This window comes from Hyperolius riggenbachi, chromosome 2 (genome assembly GCF_040937935.1).
Source record: "Hyperolius riggenbachi isolate aHypRig1 chromosome 2, aHypRig1.pri, whole genome shotgun sequence".
Lineage (NCBI taxonomy): Eukaryota > Metazoa > Chordata > Amphibia > Anura > Hyperoliidae > Hyperolius > Hyperolius riggenbachi.
Window position 1 is genome coordinate 184,157,588 of NC_090647.1, and position 22,208 is coordinate 184,179,795.

Sequence of the window (22,208 nt, forward strand, 5' to 3'; positions counted from 1 at the left end):
AGAAACTGATGGATCCATTTCCAGACTTTCCCCACATAAGATGAGGAGAGAAAACTCTACATTCTACTAGGAGAAGAGAAACCCACTGTGACAATCGCTGCACACTATGTCACAGCATGCCACAGACAGAGGCGCATAAATGAACTGTAATCCCCAAAAAAGTCCATGAACTGCTAACCCACTGTACCACCCATTGTCCCCCACTCCACCTACTTTGGCAATGCCTGTATTGAAGCTTGGTCGTGCCAATAAAGCTATCTTTGTCTCTAATCTGTGGACTTGTGGTACCCCACTAAATGCAGGTGTGCAATCTGTTTGGTGATATGACCTACGAGCACTGAGACTGGCAAAGCAGTAATTCTGCCAAAATCTCTCTCCCTGGAGATGTGGCTGCCCCATCTCCAATTGCACTAAGGATAGACTTTTGTATGTCCTAACCACTCCCAGCTGGAGAAATTAGTAAAACCCAGGGACATTCTTGGTCCAGGGTCCTTCGTTCATCTGTTGTGGGATCCCATCAATCGACAGGCCAGCAGGACACTGGCCAAAATGCAATACTTAGAATTTCTTCAGCACAAAGGCTATTGCTTACTGGACTCATCCAAACATGTTATTTTGAACTTTCAGACCTTCATTTCTCATCACTTACCTATTCCCAGCACTAATGTATTTTTTGTGTATAGGTTTAAAATAAAACTAACGATTTAATAGTTCCAGTTTCGCCCTTGTTACCCGATTATTCTGATTCTAGAACTCAATGTCCTCAAAAAAAAAGAGACAATACCGTATTACCTTATTTTTATAAATTGTTGATTTAGCTTGCTAGGTTGCAATTAACCATTTTCTTCCATTTAGGAATAATTAGCTTTCGAGGTCTCTCCAACTCCTCAATCTAGAGAGAGTGGTGGCAGCATATTACCCTCGAGCGCAAAATCGATCTTAAAGAGACTCCGTAACAAAAATTGCATCCTGTTTTTTATCATCCTACAAGTTCCAAAAGCTATTCTAATGTGTTCTGGCTTACTGCAGCACGTTCTACTATCACCATCTCTGTAATAAATCAACTTATCTCTCTCTTGTCAGACTTGTCAGCCTGTGTCTGGAAGGCTGCCAAGTTCTTCAGTGTTGTGGTTCTGTGATGCATCTCCCCCCTCCAGGCCCCTCTCTGCACACTGCCTGTGTATTTTTTAGATTAGGGCAGCTTCTCTCTTCTCTCTTATCTTTTACAAGCTGGATAAATCCTCCTCTGAGCTGGCTGGGCTTTCACATACTGAGGAATTACATACAGGCAGAGCTGTCTGCACTCTGCAGGAAGAAACAGCCTGACACTTCAGTGGAAGATAGCTGCAGGGGGAAAGAAACACACAAATGATCTCTTGAGATTCAAAAAGGAAGGATGTATACAGTAGGGCTGCACGATTTTAGGGAAAAATCGAAATTGCGATTTTTCTCTCAGAAATTGCAATTTCGATTTTTCCCCGATTTTTTTTTCAAATGCAGGGGGGGAAGAGGTTGGTCCGCACTGCCCGGTCCTGTCCGTAATACTTTGCTTCTGGCCCCGCTGTGCGCGGATTAGCCAGAAGCAGTGAATATGTATGAGAGTTAATGAGCGGGGAAGGGGGGGCGGATCCACTCCAGCAAGCGGCCGGGCACATGCAGCATTACCAATCACTGGCTAGCGATTAAATGACGGCAGCGGTAGGCGGAGCTGTATGCTCTGTACAGCTCCGCCTACCACTGCCGTCATTCCATCGCTAGCCAGTGATAGGTAATGCTGTATGATGTGCCTGGCCGCTCGCTCTAGTGGATCCGCCCCCCGCTCATTAACACTCATACATATTCACTGCTTCTGGCCAATCCGCGCACAGCGGGGCCAGAAGCAAAGTATTAAACAGCAGACCGAAAAAAACGATGGTACTGACGATCAGCAGATCGTCTTGCCACGAACCGCGGTTTCGGTTTTAAACCGAAAAACCGTGCAGCCCTAGTATACAGCCTGCTTGGGTATGAATGTATTTTCTATGTGTGGACATACTGTACATCAACCTACTTCCTGTTTTGGTGGCCATTTTGTTTGTTTATAAACAAACTTTTTAAAACTGTTTTTAACCACTTTTAATGCGGCGAGGAGCGGCGAAATTGTGACAAATGGTAATAGGAGATGTCCCCTAACGCACTGGTAGGTTTACTTTTGTGCGATTTTAACAATACAGATTCTCTTAAAAACATTTACCAATCTTAAAACATTTACCGTGCTGACAGTAGATTCACCTCCAGATGTTTTCAGTGGGCGAGACCTGTATGGCAACTGTGGCATAGTACGACGAGACAAACTTTTAAATTTCTGTCGGCCAGCTGGCTACATACTGCATTTATGCTTAATTCTTAACTTGAGTCAAAACAAACCCCATCTGATTCGTGGACAAAAGACACATCAACGGATCCTATATTAAACATAGGAAGTGTTCACACCTGTGCAGAAACGTCTGTTCTGTCCGTTGCCTGTTGCAGTGAAAGAACGCAAAGTACTGACCTGCACAACTTTTCCAGACACCTGACAAAAGTCAGACAGGTCATAATAGAAACAGAGATCTGAACATGGGTTCCATGGGAGTTAAATTACATTCAATTCACTAAGCTTATCTCCTGTCTTTAATAACTCTTCTGAGCTGTTTTACAGTGATCACAATTATATAACCATGGTGATAACTGTAAAACAGCTCAGAAGAGTTATTAAAGACAGGAGTTAAGGTTAGTGAATTGAGGCCATTGTACCCTTTGACTGTTGAACCTAAAGACACTTCCTGGAAGTCTACTTTAAAACAGTTGGGTCGGTAAATACCTTTAGTGCCCATTTTATAAGCCCCATTTGGAAACGTATCTCTGCCAGGGCAGATTTCAATGGCTTGACTGTGCACGCCTCACGCTACACTCAGCTGTCTGAGGACAACTGAGCTCCAATACCATGCGATCACTGAGAGCCAATCACAGTGATCACTTTGTAAAAATGGAGGAAAAAAATAAATAAATAAAAATATAAGGCTGTGGTCCTTAGGGTCCTGAAGTGTGATGTCCTGAATTACCGTAGTTAACCTTCTTATGCCTGGTACACAAGATGCAATTTTCTGTTATATTGACAGTCAATTCTATTATTTCCAACAGGTCTAATCTGATTTCCGAACGTTTTTTTGATCAATTTTGTATATATAGACGTGATCAGAAAGAGGTTTGGAAATCAGATCAGACCTGTTGGAAATAATAAACCATCAATCTGACAGAAAATTGAATCGTGTATACGAAGCATTGAGTTCACTCTTGTTAGAGTTTATGGAAATAAATACAATATTTTACTCTGCCTGAAGTATCTATTGACAGGAAAGCAGGATCTTTTTGCTAAAACCTCCCATGTTAGAGCTCAAGAACTGCAGCAGCACATCTAATTATATTACTCTAATGCTCCATTACAACCCATTAAGACAAATTTTTACCTTGCTCCGCAATTTCCCTTTTGATTTGGTCTTCTGCTTCCTTTTAAGTTTTTTCTTACTCAGAATTTTCTTATTTCTGGAAAAAAAAGAAAGAGGAAAAAGAGAAAAGTTATGAAAAAAGTTGTTACTACAAACATCACAATAATCAGCCATTTTAAATCCTATTCCGAGCAATAGGTACAAATGTGTGCAGGTGTTCATATTTGTTTGCCTTTTCGTGGATTTTACAGAGCATTTATCTGAGGTTTGCTTAAGCTACTGACAGGTAAATGTCAGTGAACTGCACATGCATTTTCAACTCTTTTCCAAACACACCTATCAGCTTTCATCAGAGGCAAAATAGAGCAGCATGCATTTTTTTCAGTCATAAACACGCACAGGTGTTCTATACTAGTAACATGTATAGAGGGGCAGACAGCTCACTCTGAGCAGCACCAAGCTCCACACATCTTGATGCAGTCTATAAAAACCAGCCCCGATAAAGCCTGCAAAAATAAAATGTAAAAATATATTTTTTCCCCAAGGGTTAAAGAATCTTATAAGGCACTTTGGACAGTTGAAATTTTCAGTACAGTGCTGGTCAATTTGTCCATCCATCTACTACCGGCTAGCCTCAAAGACACATTATCAGACTAGTTCTAGGCTGAAAACACAATCTAATTGGATGAATTCATTTTTTGCTGAAGTTCAGCAAAGCCACCCGCTTTGTGGCAGATAGGGTAATGCCATTCACAGTTGACTCATACAACGCTTATCAGCTAAAACAGGAATAACAGGTCCAGTTTCAGCAGACAAAACATAGTCTCTGCAGTCTGCTCTGAAAATTCTAATAGTAGCCTATAGCTGACAGTCTGACTATAGGTACTTTCCAGTCTACTATCTTCAAACTTAAGTTATGGGCAGATTTGCACTTCTTCCTAGTTAGTACACTGAGAGGGTAGCTTTTCTGCCTGACTCACAAACGCATAGTTTACATGTTACAGATTCCAGCCGACAACAGGTTTTGCTGTGTCCTTTTTCTGTATTAAAGACCTCGATTTCAACAGCCCATCTGAATGTGCGGCATCAGACAGTGCATAGACAGCAAAGTCTGATGTGCCACTGATGCACTGTGATGCAGTGCGTTCTGTCAATACTGTTGCATGCAATTCTGTGTGCTACACAGCACTGTAACATTCTGCATAATTGTATTGGGATCAGCATGGCAGAGAGCAACGTAGGTGCCAAGAGTTTCTGTGAAATGTTGCGAGCGTGTCAGGGCCCCATAGTTGGACACTGTCCACTTTAAAACATAGGAGTCCAACAAGAATAGCGAAGAAGCATTCATTTAACCCTGTATTCATCGCCCTGGGAGAAAGCAGCTTAGGGTGCCCTAATTATTACGTGCAACATCAGAACACAATAAGTCCACTCTGCTGTTGCCCTCACCTAACACTGGTCACGGTAGTTGAGAATAAGCTCCTAGTTCTGAACTTTAAAAAGGGTGCAATTCTTGCATCCTTTACACGGAACTCCAAAAGTTAACAATCATGTGGACTAGTAAGTGTGCACACTCAAGCTTTTCATCCTCCCCATGCCTGTCCATCATTTGACACAATTATCTGCATTAGGTCTCCATAAGAGTCTGGATGTGGGAGTGGGGACTTCAGGGGAAAGGAGAGATCGCTTTTGATATATACCAATTATCCTGGGTAGTTTAGGACTCTATATAGATGGCATCCACCTTTTTTTCTCTTCCACACCCTCACCCGAGTATCGTTTTGTTTTTTCTCTCCCTAGTTCTCTCTAGGTATGAAGACGTCGTAAGAATGTATTTAACAATATCTAACCAAACGCCTTTGTAAAGTCATGGATTAGTTACTAATCACTTCAGGTTCCAGGGTTTTTACTCAAAGGAATTCCAAGGCAAGAAAGCATACACAGGTATGGCACATACCTGCCCCCCTCATGACACATCGTTCCCTCCTTGGAGGGTGGGGGTGTCGTTATGTAAAAATGATACCTTGTACACTGTAAAACATTTTGGCGCTATAGATCTCGTTTGGTTGTGTACTTTTAGGGCCCTTTTACACTAGTTGCAATCAGCTTCAAAAAAGCAGATTGCAGCGTTTTCCTGATTGCTAGAGCACTGCGATTGCTAGCTTCCCGCTAGTAACTATCGTTTTTTTCCCCCACACGCAATCACAGCTAGTGGAAATTACTGTTTGCAAATGTATTTAGCAGTGTAAAAGGGCCGTTACTCTGCTCTTTTAAATAACATTTTGTTACAATCTCAAGCTTAGCCTTCCTGGTCAATACCAGCCTGTCAGAGTTGGAGAGACACACACACACACACACACACACACACACTCTTTTTGTCCATTTTGTTGAAGGGAAGAAAAAAAAATTTGTTATGGAGAAAAGCAAAGTTTTATATGACTACTGAGGAGCAGGAAGCAATTCTCTTGAGCTTGTATTTTTTTTATTTTTGTAAAAAGTAAAAAAAAAAAAAAAAAAGAAGTCTGTTAAATGACCATAAGACATAATTAGGTGTTTGGCGTCTAGACATGTTGACTTAAGGTAGCCATACACTGGTCGATTTGCCATTAGATCGACCAGCTGACAGATCCCTATCTGATCGAATCTGATCAGAGGGATCGTATGGCTGCCTTTACTGCAAACAGATTGTGAATCGATTTCAGCCTGAAACCGATCACAATCTGTTGAGCTGCTCCTGCCGCCGGTGTGTGTGAGGGTGTGTGTGAGGGTGTGTGTGAGGGTGTGTGTGTGTAATTTTAACGATCTTTAGTGCACAGACATTTACAAAATATGGCTTCAGCAGCCATTACTCACCTCCTAAGCTCCAGCAATGAGCAGCTCTCCCCACCTCCTCCCTCGCCACCATCCAGGATCGCTCTGCCACTAAGTTCTGGGTCCCGGCTAGAGGACGTCATCAGGCCTGGACCCAGAGCTTAGCAGCAGAACGAGGACAGATGCAGAGCAGAGGCATGTGACCATCACCAGGGGAACGTCAGGAAGGTGAGTCGTGAGTCCCCATCCTGTCCTTCCCCTCCAACAGCCGCTGCTCAACAGTGATCACTACAATCTGCTGGCGATCGTAGTGATCATGTGATCAGGAGCCAATCGCCATGGCACCTGATCAGTGAGGGGAGATGTCAGCTGTCATATGACAGCTTAATCTCCCCTCTCGGATGCGCACGATCGTAGCGGGAGCAGAAAAAGCAGGTGAAGTAAACTCACAAGTGCAGCAGAGGATTTACTTGCGGCGGTCCCTAGGAGGATAAATACCTTCATTTTTCCATTAGCAGTGGGGCAGAAGGGAGGATTTGAGGTACTGGAAGAGGTTGCGAATATATATCCCATATGAAGACACCGGAGTAAATTGTAAATTATTCTCGCTTTCTTACTGACATGTTCTTAGCAAGAAAAAAAAAATTATGAAAGCTGAAAAACAACATCCCAATAACCTTAGATCTGCCATAGAAAGATGCATTTACTTGGGGAAAAAGAAAAAAAAAAATATTCTGAAGTTCCATTGTGTCTACATTTACTTCTGATACAACAATGGTGGAAAAGCAATTTACAGTATTTTCCGTGATAAAAGGCATCTGCGGGATACACTTTCTCCTCGCTCTCTGTAACATACCCTGCAGTAAGGGAAGCAGTGAGCACTAAGGCAGTAGCTTCAGCAGCTATCCCCTGTTAAGTTCCAGTAATGACATTTGTCTCAAAACAAATGAATCAAACAGCTTCCGGCAGCTAGAGCAGCAAATTGTTTTTCTTCAACAGCAACATGGCAGGCCAAACCTGATCAAGAGACAATTTCAGCATCTTGGCTATTTAGTGAACTCTTTCAGACAGTCATCCTGGAGATGAATCAAGGATACTGCCACTCTGCAAGCCTCAGTTTGCAATGCAACGGTAGACACATGAACAATTCTGGAACAGTCTGTCCAATCCAGGAGCCAGCAGCAGCTAGCCAGTGCTGACAAGAATTGAAGAAAAAAAATAAACCATAAATTAAGCCCCAACCATAATTTAATGGACCTAAGCTATATGGCTCTTGGGATATACCCAGCCCTTGTGCAGTTACCTGCAAGGATTCCTGCAGCAGTGGGTTTCCAGCATCCATTTTTTAATAGAACGTAATCACAAGGAAAAGCCAACAAATTACATTTTAGATCTGTAACTTTGTTAACCCACGATTGCACTGGTAAGGCAGCTCACAAAGCACAGCAAAAACACATTTGGCCACTTTGACCACTGGCCAAAATCCTGAGAAAAAGAAGCGTGGGGCTCAAATGCTAAAGCAGTCTTGTACAAAGTCAAGCATTCAGCCAAAACCACAAGCTACTCTGCATTGTTTAACCCTTTTCAATATAATTAAAATTGATCACCCATGGCATTTACATTTTTTTGCACTGTGCGGGTAAGACACGGACCATTGGGCGAGTGCTGCGGCAGGGAGAGGGGAAAGCCAGTAGGGTCTCTACCTCTAAGCCGGGGTCGTCTCACGCACTTTATCTGCACCCCACATTGCGCACCAGCAAAGTAACATGGTGCAGAGGAGGATCAAAATGGTCTGAGCAGCCCAACACTGTCAGGCCTGGTGCACACCAGAGGAGTTTTTCTGAGCGTTTTAGGTTTTTAAATCTGCTGCTAATGTTATCCTATGTGTCTGGGAAGAGCTTTTAGAGGTTTCAAAAGCTCTTCCCAATGTAATGCTATGGGGTTTTTTACAAAACCTCATTGCTCCAGTGTGCACAGACACATAGGATAACATTAGCAGCAGATTTAAAAACTCAAAACGCTCAGAAAAACTCCTCTGGTGTGCACCAGGCCTAAAAGGCTAGATCTCGCAGGCAGCTCAAACACACAAACACAACTTTTATATTATGTGGTGCAGAGTGGAGCAGACTGTGAAATAAAGTAAATTGCTGTACTATAACCATATGCCATTATTAAAGCACACCTGAAGGCTGCCATAGTTAGAGCAGTGTGATTTGCAATACAGCCTATAGACTTTCATTTAAGGACAACCATCATGAAAAATTGTAAAATTTAAAATACATTCATATAAATGTACATTTCTTACAGAGTAAAATGTACTATGAATTTTTCATATGTTGTCACTTTCAATAGGCAGTGAAAATCCAACAGATGTCAGGCTTTGGACTGGTCCATCTAAATTGGGGGATTCTTTGTTATCCTCAGTCCAACTGCCAAAATAGTGTGCAAGGATATAGGGAAGTTGGCCGACATCTTTCTATAGATCCTTTCTAGGAAGTGCTTTTGTAAAAAAACAAAGGAAATACTGAGAATCTCCTAAGAGGGGATGGTCTGGTCCAAAATCTGTCTGCTTTCTACTACCTACTAGTAAAGGACAGCAACATAGGAAAAATAAAAAAGTAATTTATAGTGCATTTTACCCTGGGAGAAATTAACCTTTTATATGTATTCCTTTTAAATTGTACACAATAGTTGTCCTTTAAAGGAATGCTGTAGGGGGCTAGAGGGGAAAAGAGTTGAACTTACCTGGGGCTTCTAACAGTCCCTGCAGACCATACTGTGCCTGTGCAGTATGCTCCCGGTGATGTCAGCAGGAGAGAGACCGCGCCCACGCAGGCGCAATGGGTTTGCGACTTTTAAAGTCACAAATTCCAGACGTGAACCGGCAGTGGGGACGGGAGCATCGGTGAGTGGCTGCATGGTAACAGGACATCTGCAGGGGACCATTAGAATCCCCGTGTAAGTTCAACTCTTTTCCCCTCTAGTCCGCTACAGCATTCCTTTAAGTGCAATTCAAACTAGTGTGCTCCCAGCCTAAATGTTATTCATCTTGGTACCTAGCCAATAGCAGGCATGATCTTTCAGGTCCCATACACTTTTTCAAATTCTTTTTTGGATGAATAAAATTTAATCTGTTTAGGCTATTAGACCTGGAGCCCACTGGAACGTTTTAAGTAGCGAATTATGCTTTCTAGGAATCGCGGGCAAATCCAAAAAGTGTGTTTTGCTGCTGAAAGCGAATATTCCCACAGTAGCCATTGCGATTTGCCAAACTCTGCCTGCAGCATTTCTGGATCAACTTCGTAAGGGAAAGCAGGGCCCAAAATTGCTTTCCTGAGAAATTGCCCTGCTTTTAAGTGGCAAAATCGCTTTCAAAAGGTGGGTCCCAGGACTCAAGGAGGAGCTCGAGTATCTTTTCGCTTTGGACAATGCACACTGGACTGATGACTGCCCCAATTTTACTATAAGCTCCAGGCTTTTATTACTTTTGGAAGCTGCAATCTTCAAATCATTTGACTTATCAAGAAAACACCTTCCTAAGCTAAATGACTGGCTACATCTGTATAATTTTTTTTTTTAAAAGTTAATATAATCTGAGAGATGATGTATCCACTACACCATCATGTGAAAAATCGCTCTGAATACTAGAGGCGTAGATACATCCTGTCTGCCGGTTGAATGTGTCCTCTCAGATTACTGTTAAAGAGGAACTCTTCCCCCCCCCCCCCCTTTTTTAATTTTAGGGGATCTGCATGGCTGATATTGTGGTGAAGCTACAGTGCGATGTCCTAACAGTTTCCTGACTGTAAACCTTGTGGGATTGTGGGAAATGTCTTTTTTCAACTGCTAAGCAAGCATTATCTGCCTCTGTGCATATATATTAAAAAAAAAAAAAAATCTTTTTACCCCATCACAATGTTAGTGGATGTGTTCATAGATTATGTCAATTGGTGCTGTATTTTTTTATTGTCTGCTAGTAGTAAAACGATTCCCCACAGGCTTATTGTGGATAAGGCCTCTTTCACAGTGCGACTTAAAGTCGCACGTTAGAAAATGTTTTAACGTGGACTAACGCACAGCAATATTAACCACTTTACACCCCCCCCCCCCCCCCCCAGTGCTAAATTTCTCCGACCCTCTGCGCCCCGCTTCACCCCCAGGGACGGAGAAAGGCGCACTTGTTTGTTTACTGGCTGGGAGTGGGCGGGGAACTCGCGCGCACACTCCAGCCAGCCAGCACAGCAGGTGATTCATTGGACGTTAGGAACAAGCGTTCCTAAATCCAATTAGACTCGCCGATTGCGAATATAATAAAGACTGCTTCAAACAGAAGCAGTCTTCATTCATAACAACGTAAAGTAAACAAACGTGCAGCGCCCAATCGCGCGCGCGCACACACACACACACACACACACACACCCCCGCTCTGCAGTCCAATGATTGGTTATGGGGACCCCAGTCCCCAATAACCAATCATATTACAGAAAAAAATGAATGGAAGCAGCGCTGCAAGGTAAAAATCGAGCTGGTGTTTCCAGGGGAAAAACCCCTCCGTTGTGAAGTGGTTAAGTCTGTGCAACATTCACAGTGCACACGTTGCGTTGTGTATAACGTGTAGCAATATTTAGAGGGTGCTGCATGCTGTGCGTTTAGCAATACATTTGCTGCAGTATGTGTGCCGCACATGCTCAGTAAGGTTTTTATTTATTTATTTATTTATTTTTTTTTTTTAAATGTAACGCATGCGCCGTTTTCGTTCCATCACTGTGCGACGAAACCGGCGCACCAAACGCAGGGCTAAATAATGTCCAAGTTATAATCTTTCAATGCGTTGCATTAGGGGCACTTTATGCAATCTTAACGTCGCATCAAACGCACCGTCCCACTGTGAAAGAGGCCTAATAGGACAACTGAAGTGAGAAGACTATGGAGGCTGCCATGTTTATTTTCTTTTAAACAATACCAGTTGCCTGGCAGCCCTGCTATTCTGTTTGGCTGCCGAAGTGTCTAAATATAACCAGAAACAAGCACACAGCCAATCTGTCAGATCTGACAATGTCAGAAACACCTGATCTGCTGCATGCTTGTTCAGGGTCTATGGCTGAAAGCATTAGAGGCAGAGGTTCAGCAGGGCTGCCAGGAAACAGGTATTGCTTAAAAGGAAATAAACATGGCAGCCTCCATATACCACTCTCTTCAGTTGTCCTTTAAACATCATGAACGAATTGCATTGCAAACTTTCTTGACCCATGTTCTATTTTATTTTATTTTATTTTTTCGTCTCACTTTGCAGTGTACGGATTTATCCCCCACCCCCAATCATCTTGTGGTCAAGTTTCTCTTAAAGCAGACCTGAACTCAGAACTGTCTCTCTGCTCTAAAAGTTAAGCAACAACATAATTTTTCAAGAAAAACATTACTGTTTTATGTGTCGTTTCTACAACTGCGAGTGTTCGGATTTATTTATTTTTGTATGGGTGTGTGAAAAACCAATAAAAGAAAAAAAACAAACAAAAAAAAAAAACACTGTTACAGCTTATAGAACTGCAATTTTTACTTCCTACTTTCATGGAAGCAAAGGGTTAACATCCTGTGTTTACATATTATCTGTGTCTGGCAAATTTCGGTTTTAACACAGCTAAGAGTTTAAATTACACTTGTGATTACTTGAAGATTAAGATGAATTACACAGGCTCTTCTCTCTAAAAGCACACAGGGTGCATTTCTCTGTTTTCCTTGTGTCCTGTGCAAGAGTTCAGGCCCCACTTACATGAACACAGAAGATAAGATGAACAGATTCTCCCATAAGCATCACCTAAACAATGGAAGTACACAAAGGCATGCACATGTCACACAAAATACTGCCCTGAAAGCTTATAACGCTGTATTCCATTTTCAAAAGCGTACATACACGAAGATGCCACGAAATACAAATGCCAGTAGCTGTTGGGCTTATTGATCTGCACGGCTTAAACTTAGTAAAGCGTAATGAAAGGTTGCATAAGGGAAGCAGCTCAGCAAATGTACTGTGGTGACTCATCTCTTGCGTGCGTACACACACACACACACACACACACACACACACACACACACACACACACACACACACACACACACACACAGCAGACATCTCCATATAAATGCAGGTCTGTAGGCAGTCTAGTGTTGGCTCAATCAAAACCATTAATAAGGAATTCACAGGGACAACCTTGGGACTATTTTTTTCTATGGAGAAGAGTTTATTTAGGCCCCATTCACACTTACAAAATGCCGGCGATTTTTGCAAGAGTGATTTTTCCACGATTTCACGCGGGAAAAAATAAAATCACTGGACAGTGCAAAGTTTTCACCGCAATCGCTTTTAGTGCTTCTATAGCACTGAAACAATTCGGGTTTTTTTGCCCGTTTTGGGGTGATTTGCGCAAATCACCCAAGAAAAAACAGGCCCATAGGGTTTCATTACGCTAGCGCTTTTAAAAAGCGCTAGCGTTTGAGCGTTTTGCCAAAATCGCAGCAAAACGCTCTAGTGTGAATGGGGCCTTAGATGACATTTTGCATTTTGCAACATACAGCCAAGTTACAATCTAATACTCTGCAGCAGTGGGAAAAGCACACATTGCCTAAAATACCTGCTCATCTAGAACAGAACATACTCAGCTCTACAGCTAGGGTTTCAGAATAAGTCAGACTCGGACATAGACGTATATGAAATAACCAATTTCAGGGGTAAGTCATAATTCAGATGCCAGCTGATGCTGTTAGCCAGATTACACTATTTTTATAGTAATTCAAGCTCAGTCGGTCAAATTCCTGTCTGAGCACTGCTATAGCCGTAATTCACATTACGGCCTATGGCAGCTCAAAGCGCCCAAATGTCCTGTGCTGTTTTTTGTGCATCTTGTCCCACGCCTCCTCTGTATCCACTTCTCCTTTTAGATCTCCGTCCAATAATGCCTATTATTCAGGTAATGATTGTCAATTGAAATAACATGTGGCATGTGATAAAGTAGGGAACCTGAAGCAAGAGGGATATGGGTGCTTCTATATTTTCTTTTGAACAATACCAGTTGCCTGGCAGATCTGATAATCTCTTTGACTGCAGTAGTGTTTGAATCACAAGCATGAAACAAGCATGCAGTTACTCATCAGAAACATCTTATCTATATGCTTGTGCAGGGTCTTTGGCTCAGGGCTCGTTTCCACTATCGCGAATCTGCATGCGTCCAACGCATGCAGATTCGCACATGTAATGCAAGTGAATGGACCTGTTTCCACTGTAGCGTTTGTGTGGTGCGTTTTTATGAGCGGTGAAAAAACGCACAAAAGAGCCAACGAATTCGCCTGCTAGTGGAATGCATGCGAATCGCCGCTAATGTATTTAATAGGGAAATCGCATGCGTTTTTTTACGCGTTATTTTACGCGATTACGCATGCGATTCCGCATAGGAACCAATGTAAATTAACACAGGCAGTGACATGGTTAAAAACGCACATAGCCTAACCTATGCGAAATCGCATGCGTAATCGCGTAAAATAACGCGTAAAAAACGCACCTGCATGCGATTTCTTCTGCGGTGGAATCCAGGCGATTCCGCACCGCTACAGTGGAAACGAGCCCTAAAAGTATTCAGGACCGTTCACACGCTAAAAAAAACCAGCCACCTGATTGTCTGACTTTGGTGTGTTAGAAGGCAATCAGGTGTAGAAACTGTAGCCAAACAACACCACGTGCAACTGATACCAGGAGCACTGCAGGATTCATCCAGATCAACTCAAACGACTGTAAGGCCCCATTCACACTTGTGTTTTGCCTTGCAAACGGACCGGATCCTGATCGGAACCATACGGTTCCGATCAGGATCCGGTCCGTTTGCATCAGGCATGCATCAGGCTGCCATCCGGATCCGTGGGCAAAAAAATAGCGAAATTAAAAAAATGTTGGGGTCAGCAGAAGGGGAACCTGGTGCACCTGTAGAATCAGGTTCCTCCGCTGTAGGCCTCACCTCTACCTCCGACATTCTGCCAAACAGCTCCAGCACATCTGTCACTGCTGCTCCACTCCAGACATGCTTGGCCCATGTGTCCACATCCGAAATGGCCGCTTGGATACGCATAGGAAGTGGGGTAGAACGTCAGGTTTTTGTAGGCAGTGTGTTCTGTGCCTTCCGTTTCCCATTGGTTTCTGTGTTCCGGATGGTGCTGTCAGGCTCCGGTCAGGATGCGTGGGCCGGAGATCCGGACCCAAAAAATAGTGGAAAAGAGTCCGGATCCGATCCGGCTCCGGTACGTACGGAACGGACGTGTGTGAACGTCCACATAGACATTACATTGCTATGCGGAACGTACGTTCCGTTTGTACAGTATGCGTTCCGGATCCGATGCGGAAAATCCTGATAGCGAACGCTAATGTGAACCGGGCCTTAGGCTGGTATTGTGCAGTTGGCCACATGTGTACAATGGGGTTTGAATGACATTGTTCTTAATGCGGCCATGGTGTGCATACTGTTATTTCACTTGTATGCGCAGTATGTAAATAAGTTGGTCGATGTGTGGGAAAAAAACATGTCGTTTTAACAACTTGTGTCTGCAGTCATGTACAGAGGATCAGCAGGACAGAAATCAATTTGTATTGTTTAAAGAGGAACTCCAGTGAAAATGATGTCTTCATTTTTACAATTATGTATAAATGATTTAGTCAGTGTTTGCCCATTGTAAAATCTTTCCTCTCCCTGATTTACATTCAGACATCACATGGTGACATTTTTTACTGCTGGCAGGTGATGTTACTGGAAGGAGATGCTGCTTGCTTTTTGGCAGTTGTAAACAGCTGTTCTTTCCAACAAGGCTCCCACAGCGTGATGTCAGGACCTCAGAGTTGTGAGGCGCCGACACTGTGGGAGGGGTTTCACCACAAAATCAGCCAAACAGAGCCCCCTGATTCGTTTGAAAAAAGGAAAATATTTGTCATGGGAAAGGGGGTATCAGCTACTGATTGGGATGAAGTTCAATTCATGGTTACGGTTTCCCTTTAAAAATGAACCACGACCCACCACAGGTCCCCTTAAAAACCAGAGCAATTTCCACATTTCACGCTACTCCCATTCATTCACTAATAACTTTATTGCCACGTATAACAAAATGATATATACATGGGGGGGGGGGGGGGGGGGGAGGCACAAATTAGGCTCTTTGGATTGCACTTTAAAAGGGAGTAGTGAGAGAAAAAACATTCTTTGTTTTCACTATTCTAGTTTAACCACTTGAGGAAAGTAGGCTTACAACCCCCTAGTGACCAGGCTATTTTTTACAATTTAGGCCACTGCAGCTTTTATACATACCTGGGGCTTCCTCCAGCCCCATCCTCCGCTGCCCGCAGCTACGAGAACCTTGGTCCCGTCACTGACGTCATCAAAGCCAACCTATGCAGGAGAAGTGCGCCCTCTATGTATCTCTCCAGCGGCTGCTGGAGAGATACGCAAACAGCGAACTTCTCTTACGCTAGACTGGCTCCGAATGACGGAAGTGTGGGGACCCGGAGGAAGCCCCAGGCATGTATAAAATCTTTTTAATTTTCAGCTCTGGTACACTTGAAGATCTCGCTGCAGGCTTATTGGCATGGACTGTGCAGTGCCGTACAACCTAACACACAAGTGATTTCCCCTCCCCCAGCCCCCCCTTTTTCTGCCCACCAACCCTTATGTTGTGCTGATCACAACCGAGCTGATCCCTGCCAGCATGGTTTTGTTTTTTTGTTTGGTTGTTTTTGTTTTTTATATAGTAAGTTTTACTATTCTTTATTTTTATATCCCTCCCTCCCCCAGCCAATCACAGCAAACGACTGTCATAGGCATCAGCCTATGACAGCTGATCGCTTCTGTGCCTCCCAGGAGGACAGCCGTGTCACAGCAGGTCCCAGTACAGCGCTGCCGTAGATTGCAGCAGTGTAAACAGACGTCGGTTTCGCCGTCTAATAGTCTCCTAGTGGTGATCGCCGCTGAGTGACTGATGACGAAACAGAGCTCCGCCATTCAAGTGGAGATGCGTGCACATTGTCTCCTGCAAAACACTGCCCCAGGACTTCACACCAATTGGCGTTGAGCGATCCTGGGGCTGCTAACGTGTCCACGCCAACTGGTTTGGAGCAGCCAGCAAGCAGTAGTAGAAAAAAATGCTGCAAGATAAAACTGACGTTTTATTTGCCCCAGTTATTACAATGTTTAAATTGTGTCCCTATTACAAAGTATCACAATATTTTATTCGGAAATAAAGATGTATTTTTTCCGATTGCAATCCTTACATTTTTAGGTGTATTTTCTTTTTGGCCACTGGATGCCCTCATAGGGGGGTGGGAGGCATGGGGTCATGCACCCATGTAAACCACCACAATCATATTATCTACGTCCCTGGTGCTGAATTGAAGTCCACCAAGGCGTAGATACACCAACCAGCAGTTGGGAACTGGTTAAATATATCAGATGCCATATCCCGCTCTTCAGGTTTACTACAAATAAAACAAAAAACACATTGCAGAATAGCAGATGTGTCCAGAAATCAAGGTAGGCCGATACATTACACATGATTTTGCATAGCAGTAAAAAGAGATGCGATTACCCCAAGTGTAACCCCTGACCCATTTGTTTCCAAGCGGTGCTTGGAGGGACAGGGATAGCTCAGGAGAGACTTTACTGTTCAGTTGATGGGGTTCTGTGAAGGGGAGGGATGGCAGCGATTTTGCTAGCGTTTTGCTCCTGCGTTTTTGGCAAATAACACCAAAAAAAAAAAAAAAAAAAAAAAAAAAACAACACACCATTCACATCTGCCGATTTATCGAACGCGTTTTGCGCTTCTATAGCACTGAAACGTGATCGCCGGGAAATCACCTGAAAATGGTGCAGGCTACGCATTTGCTTTTAGCGTTTTTTGGCGATTTGAGGCAATTAGCGCAAATCACCTACATGAGAACAGGCCCATAGACTGATTATCCTAGCGCTTTGAAAAGCGCTAGTGTTTGATAGTTTTGCCGAAATCGCCGGCAAAAGGCTCAAGTGTGAATGGGCCCTAAAGCAAGCTGGAATGTGTAAGAGCAACTTGGAACAGCTGCTCTACTCCGTCCGCTGCAGTGCAGCACAAACAAGCAGCAGAAGCAGCGACAAAAGGGAAGTCCGCAGAACACTAGACAGGGATTTAATTCAAACATTCAAAACAGACATAAATTGGCTACTATGTTTCAGACATGCATCTTTAAATCATAGCCTAAATTTAAAGTACAAAAACAGGTACGGTTTTCTGTAGTTGCAAGGGACAAAAATTTTCAGCACATTTCACTCTCACCAGGAGTCAAGGATGATAAAAAGAAGGGGGTATGCAAAAGCCTTCATAAGGCCTTGACACAATGCTGAAGGTTCAGCTGCAAACTTAATTAAAGCACTGTCTAACAATTTGTAAGGCAGAGCATGTCAGTTTAATATAGACAATTTGCACTCAACAAGTCTGTGTGCCAAAAGTATTCAAAGCAGCAGTTGTGACTTCTAAATTTCACTCATGTGATGAGCCTGATACCATAACACATGCCAGTTTACTAGCAATCTAACAGGAACCAAGGGAGGGGGATTTTTTTCTGACAAGCCCATTGCTCAGTATTACCTACAGATTATCTGTCATGTCAGACACTTCAAGCACTTAGATTAGTAAGGGTGACATCAGTAAAAGGAAGTTTTAAAAACAGACATGTGTAGAGTATTTATGCATAAGCTTTGGAAGCTAATACAAGGATGCCAAGCTGACTGCCAAGTCTGCTCCACTGGATAAGGAATATAAGGAAACAAGTGCATAAAAAGGATCCAACAACCATGATGAAAGATGACTCCACATAAGCACAAGGCTGAGAAAGTATAGAAAGTAAGCATGTGGTCATAACTTCATAGCCATAAAATCACAACAGTAAAAGTACATACAGATGTCCTGATTTTCTGACCAACTTGTCGTTTGAACGACAAGTTGTACTTGTGTATGCGCAGTTGAACGACGGATCACAGCCGGTTTTTCCTTGGACCAACTGTCGTTTTAATGACTTTCGGGTTCGTACGTGTGTATAAACGACCAGTGGTCGTTTGCCCAACTAATAAGTCAGAGAGTTGGACAACATACAGTCTGTCAGATGGCATGTAGATTAGTTTATCTGCCTTTTGCTTTGGACTTGTGTATGTGACATTTAAGCGACTTGTTTCCCTGACAAGTCGTTCAAACAACTGATCCAAACGACAATCAGGCATAAAGTTGGATATATGTACGCACCTTAAAGGAGACCTTCCATTTGGAAAATCTGCTAAAAGATCTGGGTGCTATTCAGATATCAAGAAAAAAAAATTGAATTTTAAACAAGCTCGGGAGACTGTTAGACGGCGAACATGTACAGCGCTGCAATCAGCAGCGGTGCTGTACTTTTTAAAAAAAAACTAAAAAAAACAGCACATTTTTATTAACAAACAAATGTCTGGGGGGCGATCAGGCCGCACCAACAGAAAGCTCTGTTGGTGGGGAGAAAAGGGGGGGGGGGGGAGGGGGGGGGAGGAAATCACTCACTTATGTGCCATGTTGTGCGGCCCTGCAGCTTGGCCTTAAAGCTGCAGTGGCCATTTTCACACAAAAAATGCCTGGTCTTTAGGGGGGTTAATCCCCGTGGTCATTAAGTGGTTAAATAGACGTTTCAGCAGAATTGTGCTTTCCAGAATAATTATTCCTTTGATCTTTCCCACTCCCACACCATTCATCATTTAAAGAGTGGTGAATGGTGCCTAAAAGAGGACTCATTGGGAAGGAACCGGGGGGCAGAGAATGGGGAAGGACATGTTGAATACTTACCTGGTCCGACGTCTTTGGGTCACAAGTGACACTGCGACCCCCTCCTCAGTCATCAACAGTACAAAACAGCCATGTTGCCGTTCGGCACCTCTGATGGGTGTGGCCAGAGCCTCGGATTTAAGTAAAAAGAAAAAATTTCCAGGCCCATTTCCAAGGGAAGGGAAAGAGTGATAACCTGCATGGAGGGAGGATGGCAGTTAAACATATAACACCCTCTTTCCCCAAAAAAATCCTCCATCATTTAAACAGAGTCATGACAAGCTCTGTCATTTTTACAGAAGGTAAAATTACATGCCAGTCGCAGATGCTAAACAATATAACCCTTGTGATCAGCGAATTAGTGATAATTTGAAAACGCAATCAGAAACGTGGCCTGTGAGGAAGGAAGGAAGGAAGGAAGGAAGGAAAGAACGAACCCCGAAGTACAGAGAGAGACCTACCAGCAGCCTATGATAACGTACCTATTTCTTTGCCAGTGATAATTACCTGTATTCTCCCCACTGCCGTTTACGTTTGCCTTTTTTTGGTATTTTGGTTTTGTTTTGATTGAGCAGTTGCTTATGAGGTATTTTATTTACTTTACTATTCTTGCTGTGCTGTATATACAGAATTATTGATGTTTCTGTCATTGGACCATGCAAATAAATGCTGCAGTGTACATTATATTATAGGACATTCATAGAGTCACCCATTGCTTTACAAAATGTTGCGATTTCGTCATGCTGTATCTTTCGATTTGTTGTACACGATACGTTAAAGATGTATTTTTTTTGCTCTGTGCAGCAGATTGCAGTATACTCTTGATTTATATGTGACAAGAGTATACTCAGTACAGTGCGGTGTAATATGTCAGCGCTATTGAAGTACTTAAAATAAACAAACGTTGCATGGTCACTGGCTGATGTTATAAGTGGTTTGTGAATGATTTCCTCTAATAAAATGAAAAAAAAAATGTGCATGCTGTAAAGTAAGCAAAGCAAACTCCAAAAATCCTGTGCAGGAAACTACATGCGTTCTCAGCACTGACAAGTGTGAAATCTTCCTTAAGGTTAGATGCACGCTATAAGCGCTTTTCTGAGCGATTTGTGATTAGCGCTGTAACGCTTTTTAAAAATGTCTCCCATTCACTTTCATTAAAATCACGGTAAAAATCGCCACCATCACTTACCCCAAATATTGCAGCAATTCTATGCGATTTTTATGAAAGTGAATGGGAGAAATTTTTAAAAAGCTCTAATCGATCACAAAGCGCTCAAAAAAAGCTCTGTGGCTTACCTTTGAACAGACTTCACCTGATAGATTAACCCATTTTTTCTAATACAGTACTGCACCTTAGTAGTCAGTCCCTACACTGGTTACCTATAACAAAAGATACAACAATTTTCAAGCTGCCTATACACTATGCAATCTGACTGTACAATCTTACCAAAACCAATATCCATTTTGAAACTAAACAGAGGCTCTAACACTGAACACCCTTCCGATTATTGCGCAAAAGCTATGCATATACATAGGTCAGGATTTAGTTAGTGTTAGGCCCCTCCCATGGAGGATTGACTTCTTCGCAGTGGGAGGGACGAGTACTTAATAGGTTGCATGCAAGCTGTTACAGGAAACCAACATCCTCCTCTAGTGGTAGACAGGTCATGTGTATGCTCGGTGTGTATTCGACCCCACAAGTGGGGCTTGCACTCTTTTGCAGGTAGGCACTAGTCTGTTTTTAAGTAGCGCTGCTCATTTCCTTGCTATGCACCCTTCCGATTACACTGCGTGAATTAGTTAGTGCCTTTGTTCTTTTACTCAAGTACGCTAGTACAAGCCAATCTGCTAACGGAACATGCACTAGGCTTGAAATCTTTTAATCTCAAGTTACAGCTAAGTAAATTGTTTAATCCTCCACTTAACCACTTCCAATAACCAAATTAATCTTAACATTTCCATATGTAGTAGCGCTGATAAACAATGGTAATACATAAATCCATGAATTTTAGAAGCCTGCTAACAAAAAAAAATGTAGACAACTACAGCACAAAAGGCATAGGACAACCAGATAATATAGCCAAAACAGTAGGTTCCAGAGTATATGTCATCCACAGAATTACTGAGGCCCTGCTCACAGTGTTCAGCTGCAATGCAGAATAATTCTGCATGTAAACTCACTGCCCATACAATTCTATGGGCCTGTTCACAGTACTGCATTGTAATTGATTATGTCATTCTAACTTGCTGCATGCAGGCTTTGCAGTAAAGTCTATGTCCAGTCTCCATGCAAGTTAACATAACACAAATTATATAACTGACCACTGCTAACCTAGCCTGAATGGTGACTAAACCACACTGCAGTCAGGCAGGGTTCACGCATTAGAAAACAGGAGTCGGAGTTGGAGTCTTGGAGTCGGAGTCGGGGCAATTTTGGGCACCCGGAGTCGGAGTCGTTGATTTCATAAACTGAGGAGTCAGAGTCGGGAGTCGGATGATTTTTGTACAAAATCCACAGCCCTGTTAAGTATTAGGCTAAGGAGTCGGAGTTGAGGAGTCGGAGCAATTTTGGGTACCCGGAGTCGGAGTTGGAACATTTTTGTCCCGACTCCACAGCCCTGCTTCCACCCCCCAAAAAACAGATAATTTATGGCAACTGGCTTTTGGATGCAACAAGTCCATCTCATTGGTCCTCCCCAACCATCTGAAACTCATTTTTATAAATCCTCATTTTAAGGATTTTGGAAGCACATAAAACCAGTGTGACAAAAACATCAAGATTTCTAAACATATAAGAATAAAACTAGAAGGGGAAAAAAAAAATGTGAAAAGGTTTACACTAACGTTTACTGACAGCTTCAGGTCCGTCATGTGATTAACGTGGTCTGAAACTGACATAACATTCAATAAAAATGTGTTTTCCTACCTTTTATTACCCATACAGTTACCATATTTGCTTTTGTGCACAAGTAACATTGTCTTTTTACAAATTACACAGATTCTCAAAGTACACTTTATCTGCCCTAAAAGCTGCCATTGCATTTTATACAAGCTGCTTTTTATTATAGAGAGAGCTTGTTTTCAGTTGTT

At 42.7% G+C, this 22,208-nt stretch overlaps 1 protein-coding gene across 19 annotated transcripts in view; it reads right to left on the minus strand.

Annotated features, from left to right (window-relative positions):
• MYCBP2 (MYC binding protein 2) overlaps positions 1 to 22,208 on the minus strand; it is a 304,231-nt gene that overhangs the window by 232,228 nt on the left and 49,795 nt on the right. For all 19 annotated transcript variants that reach the window (XM_068267884.1, XM_068267883.1, XM_068267882.1 and 16 more), the window contains exon 2: positions 3,489 to 3,564. In XM_068267884.1, coding sequence (XP_068123985.1) covers positions 3,489 to 3,564 — 76 coding nt within the window. The remainder of the gene's footprint in view (positions 1 to 3,488; positions 3,565 to 22,208) is intronic.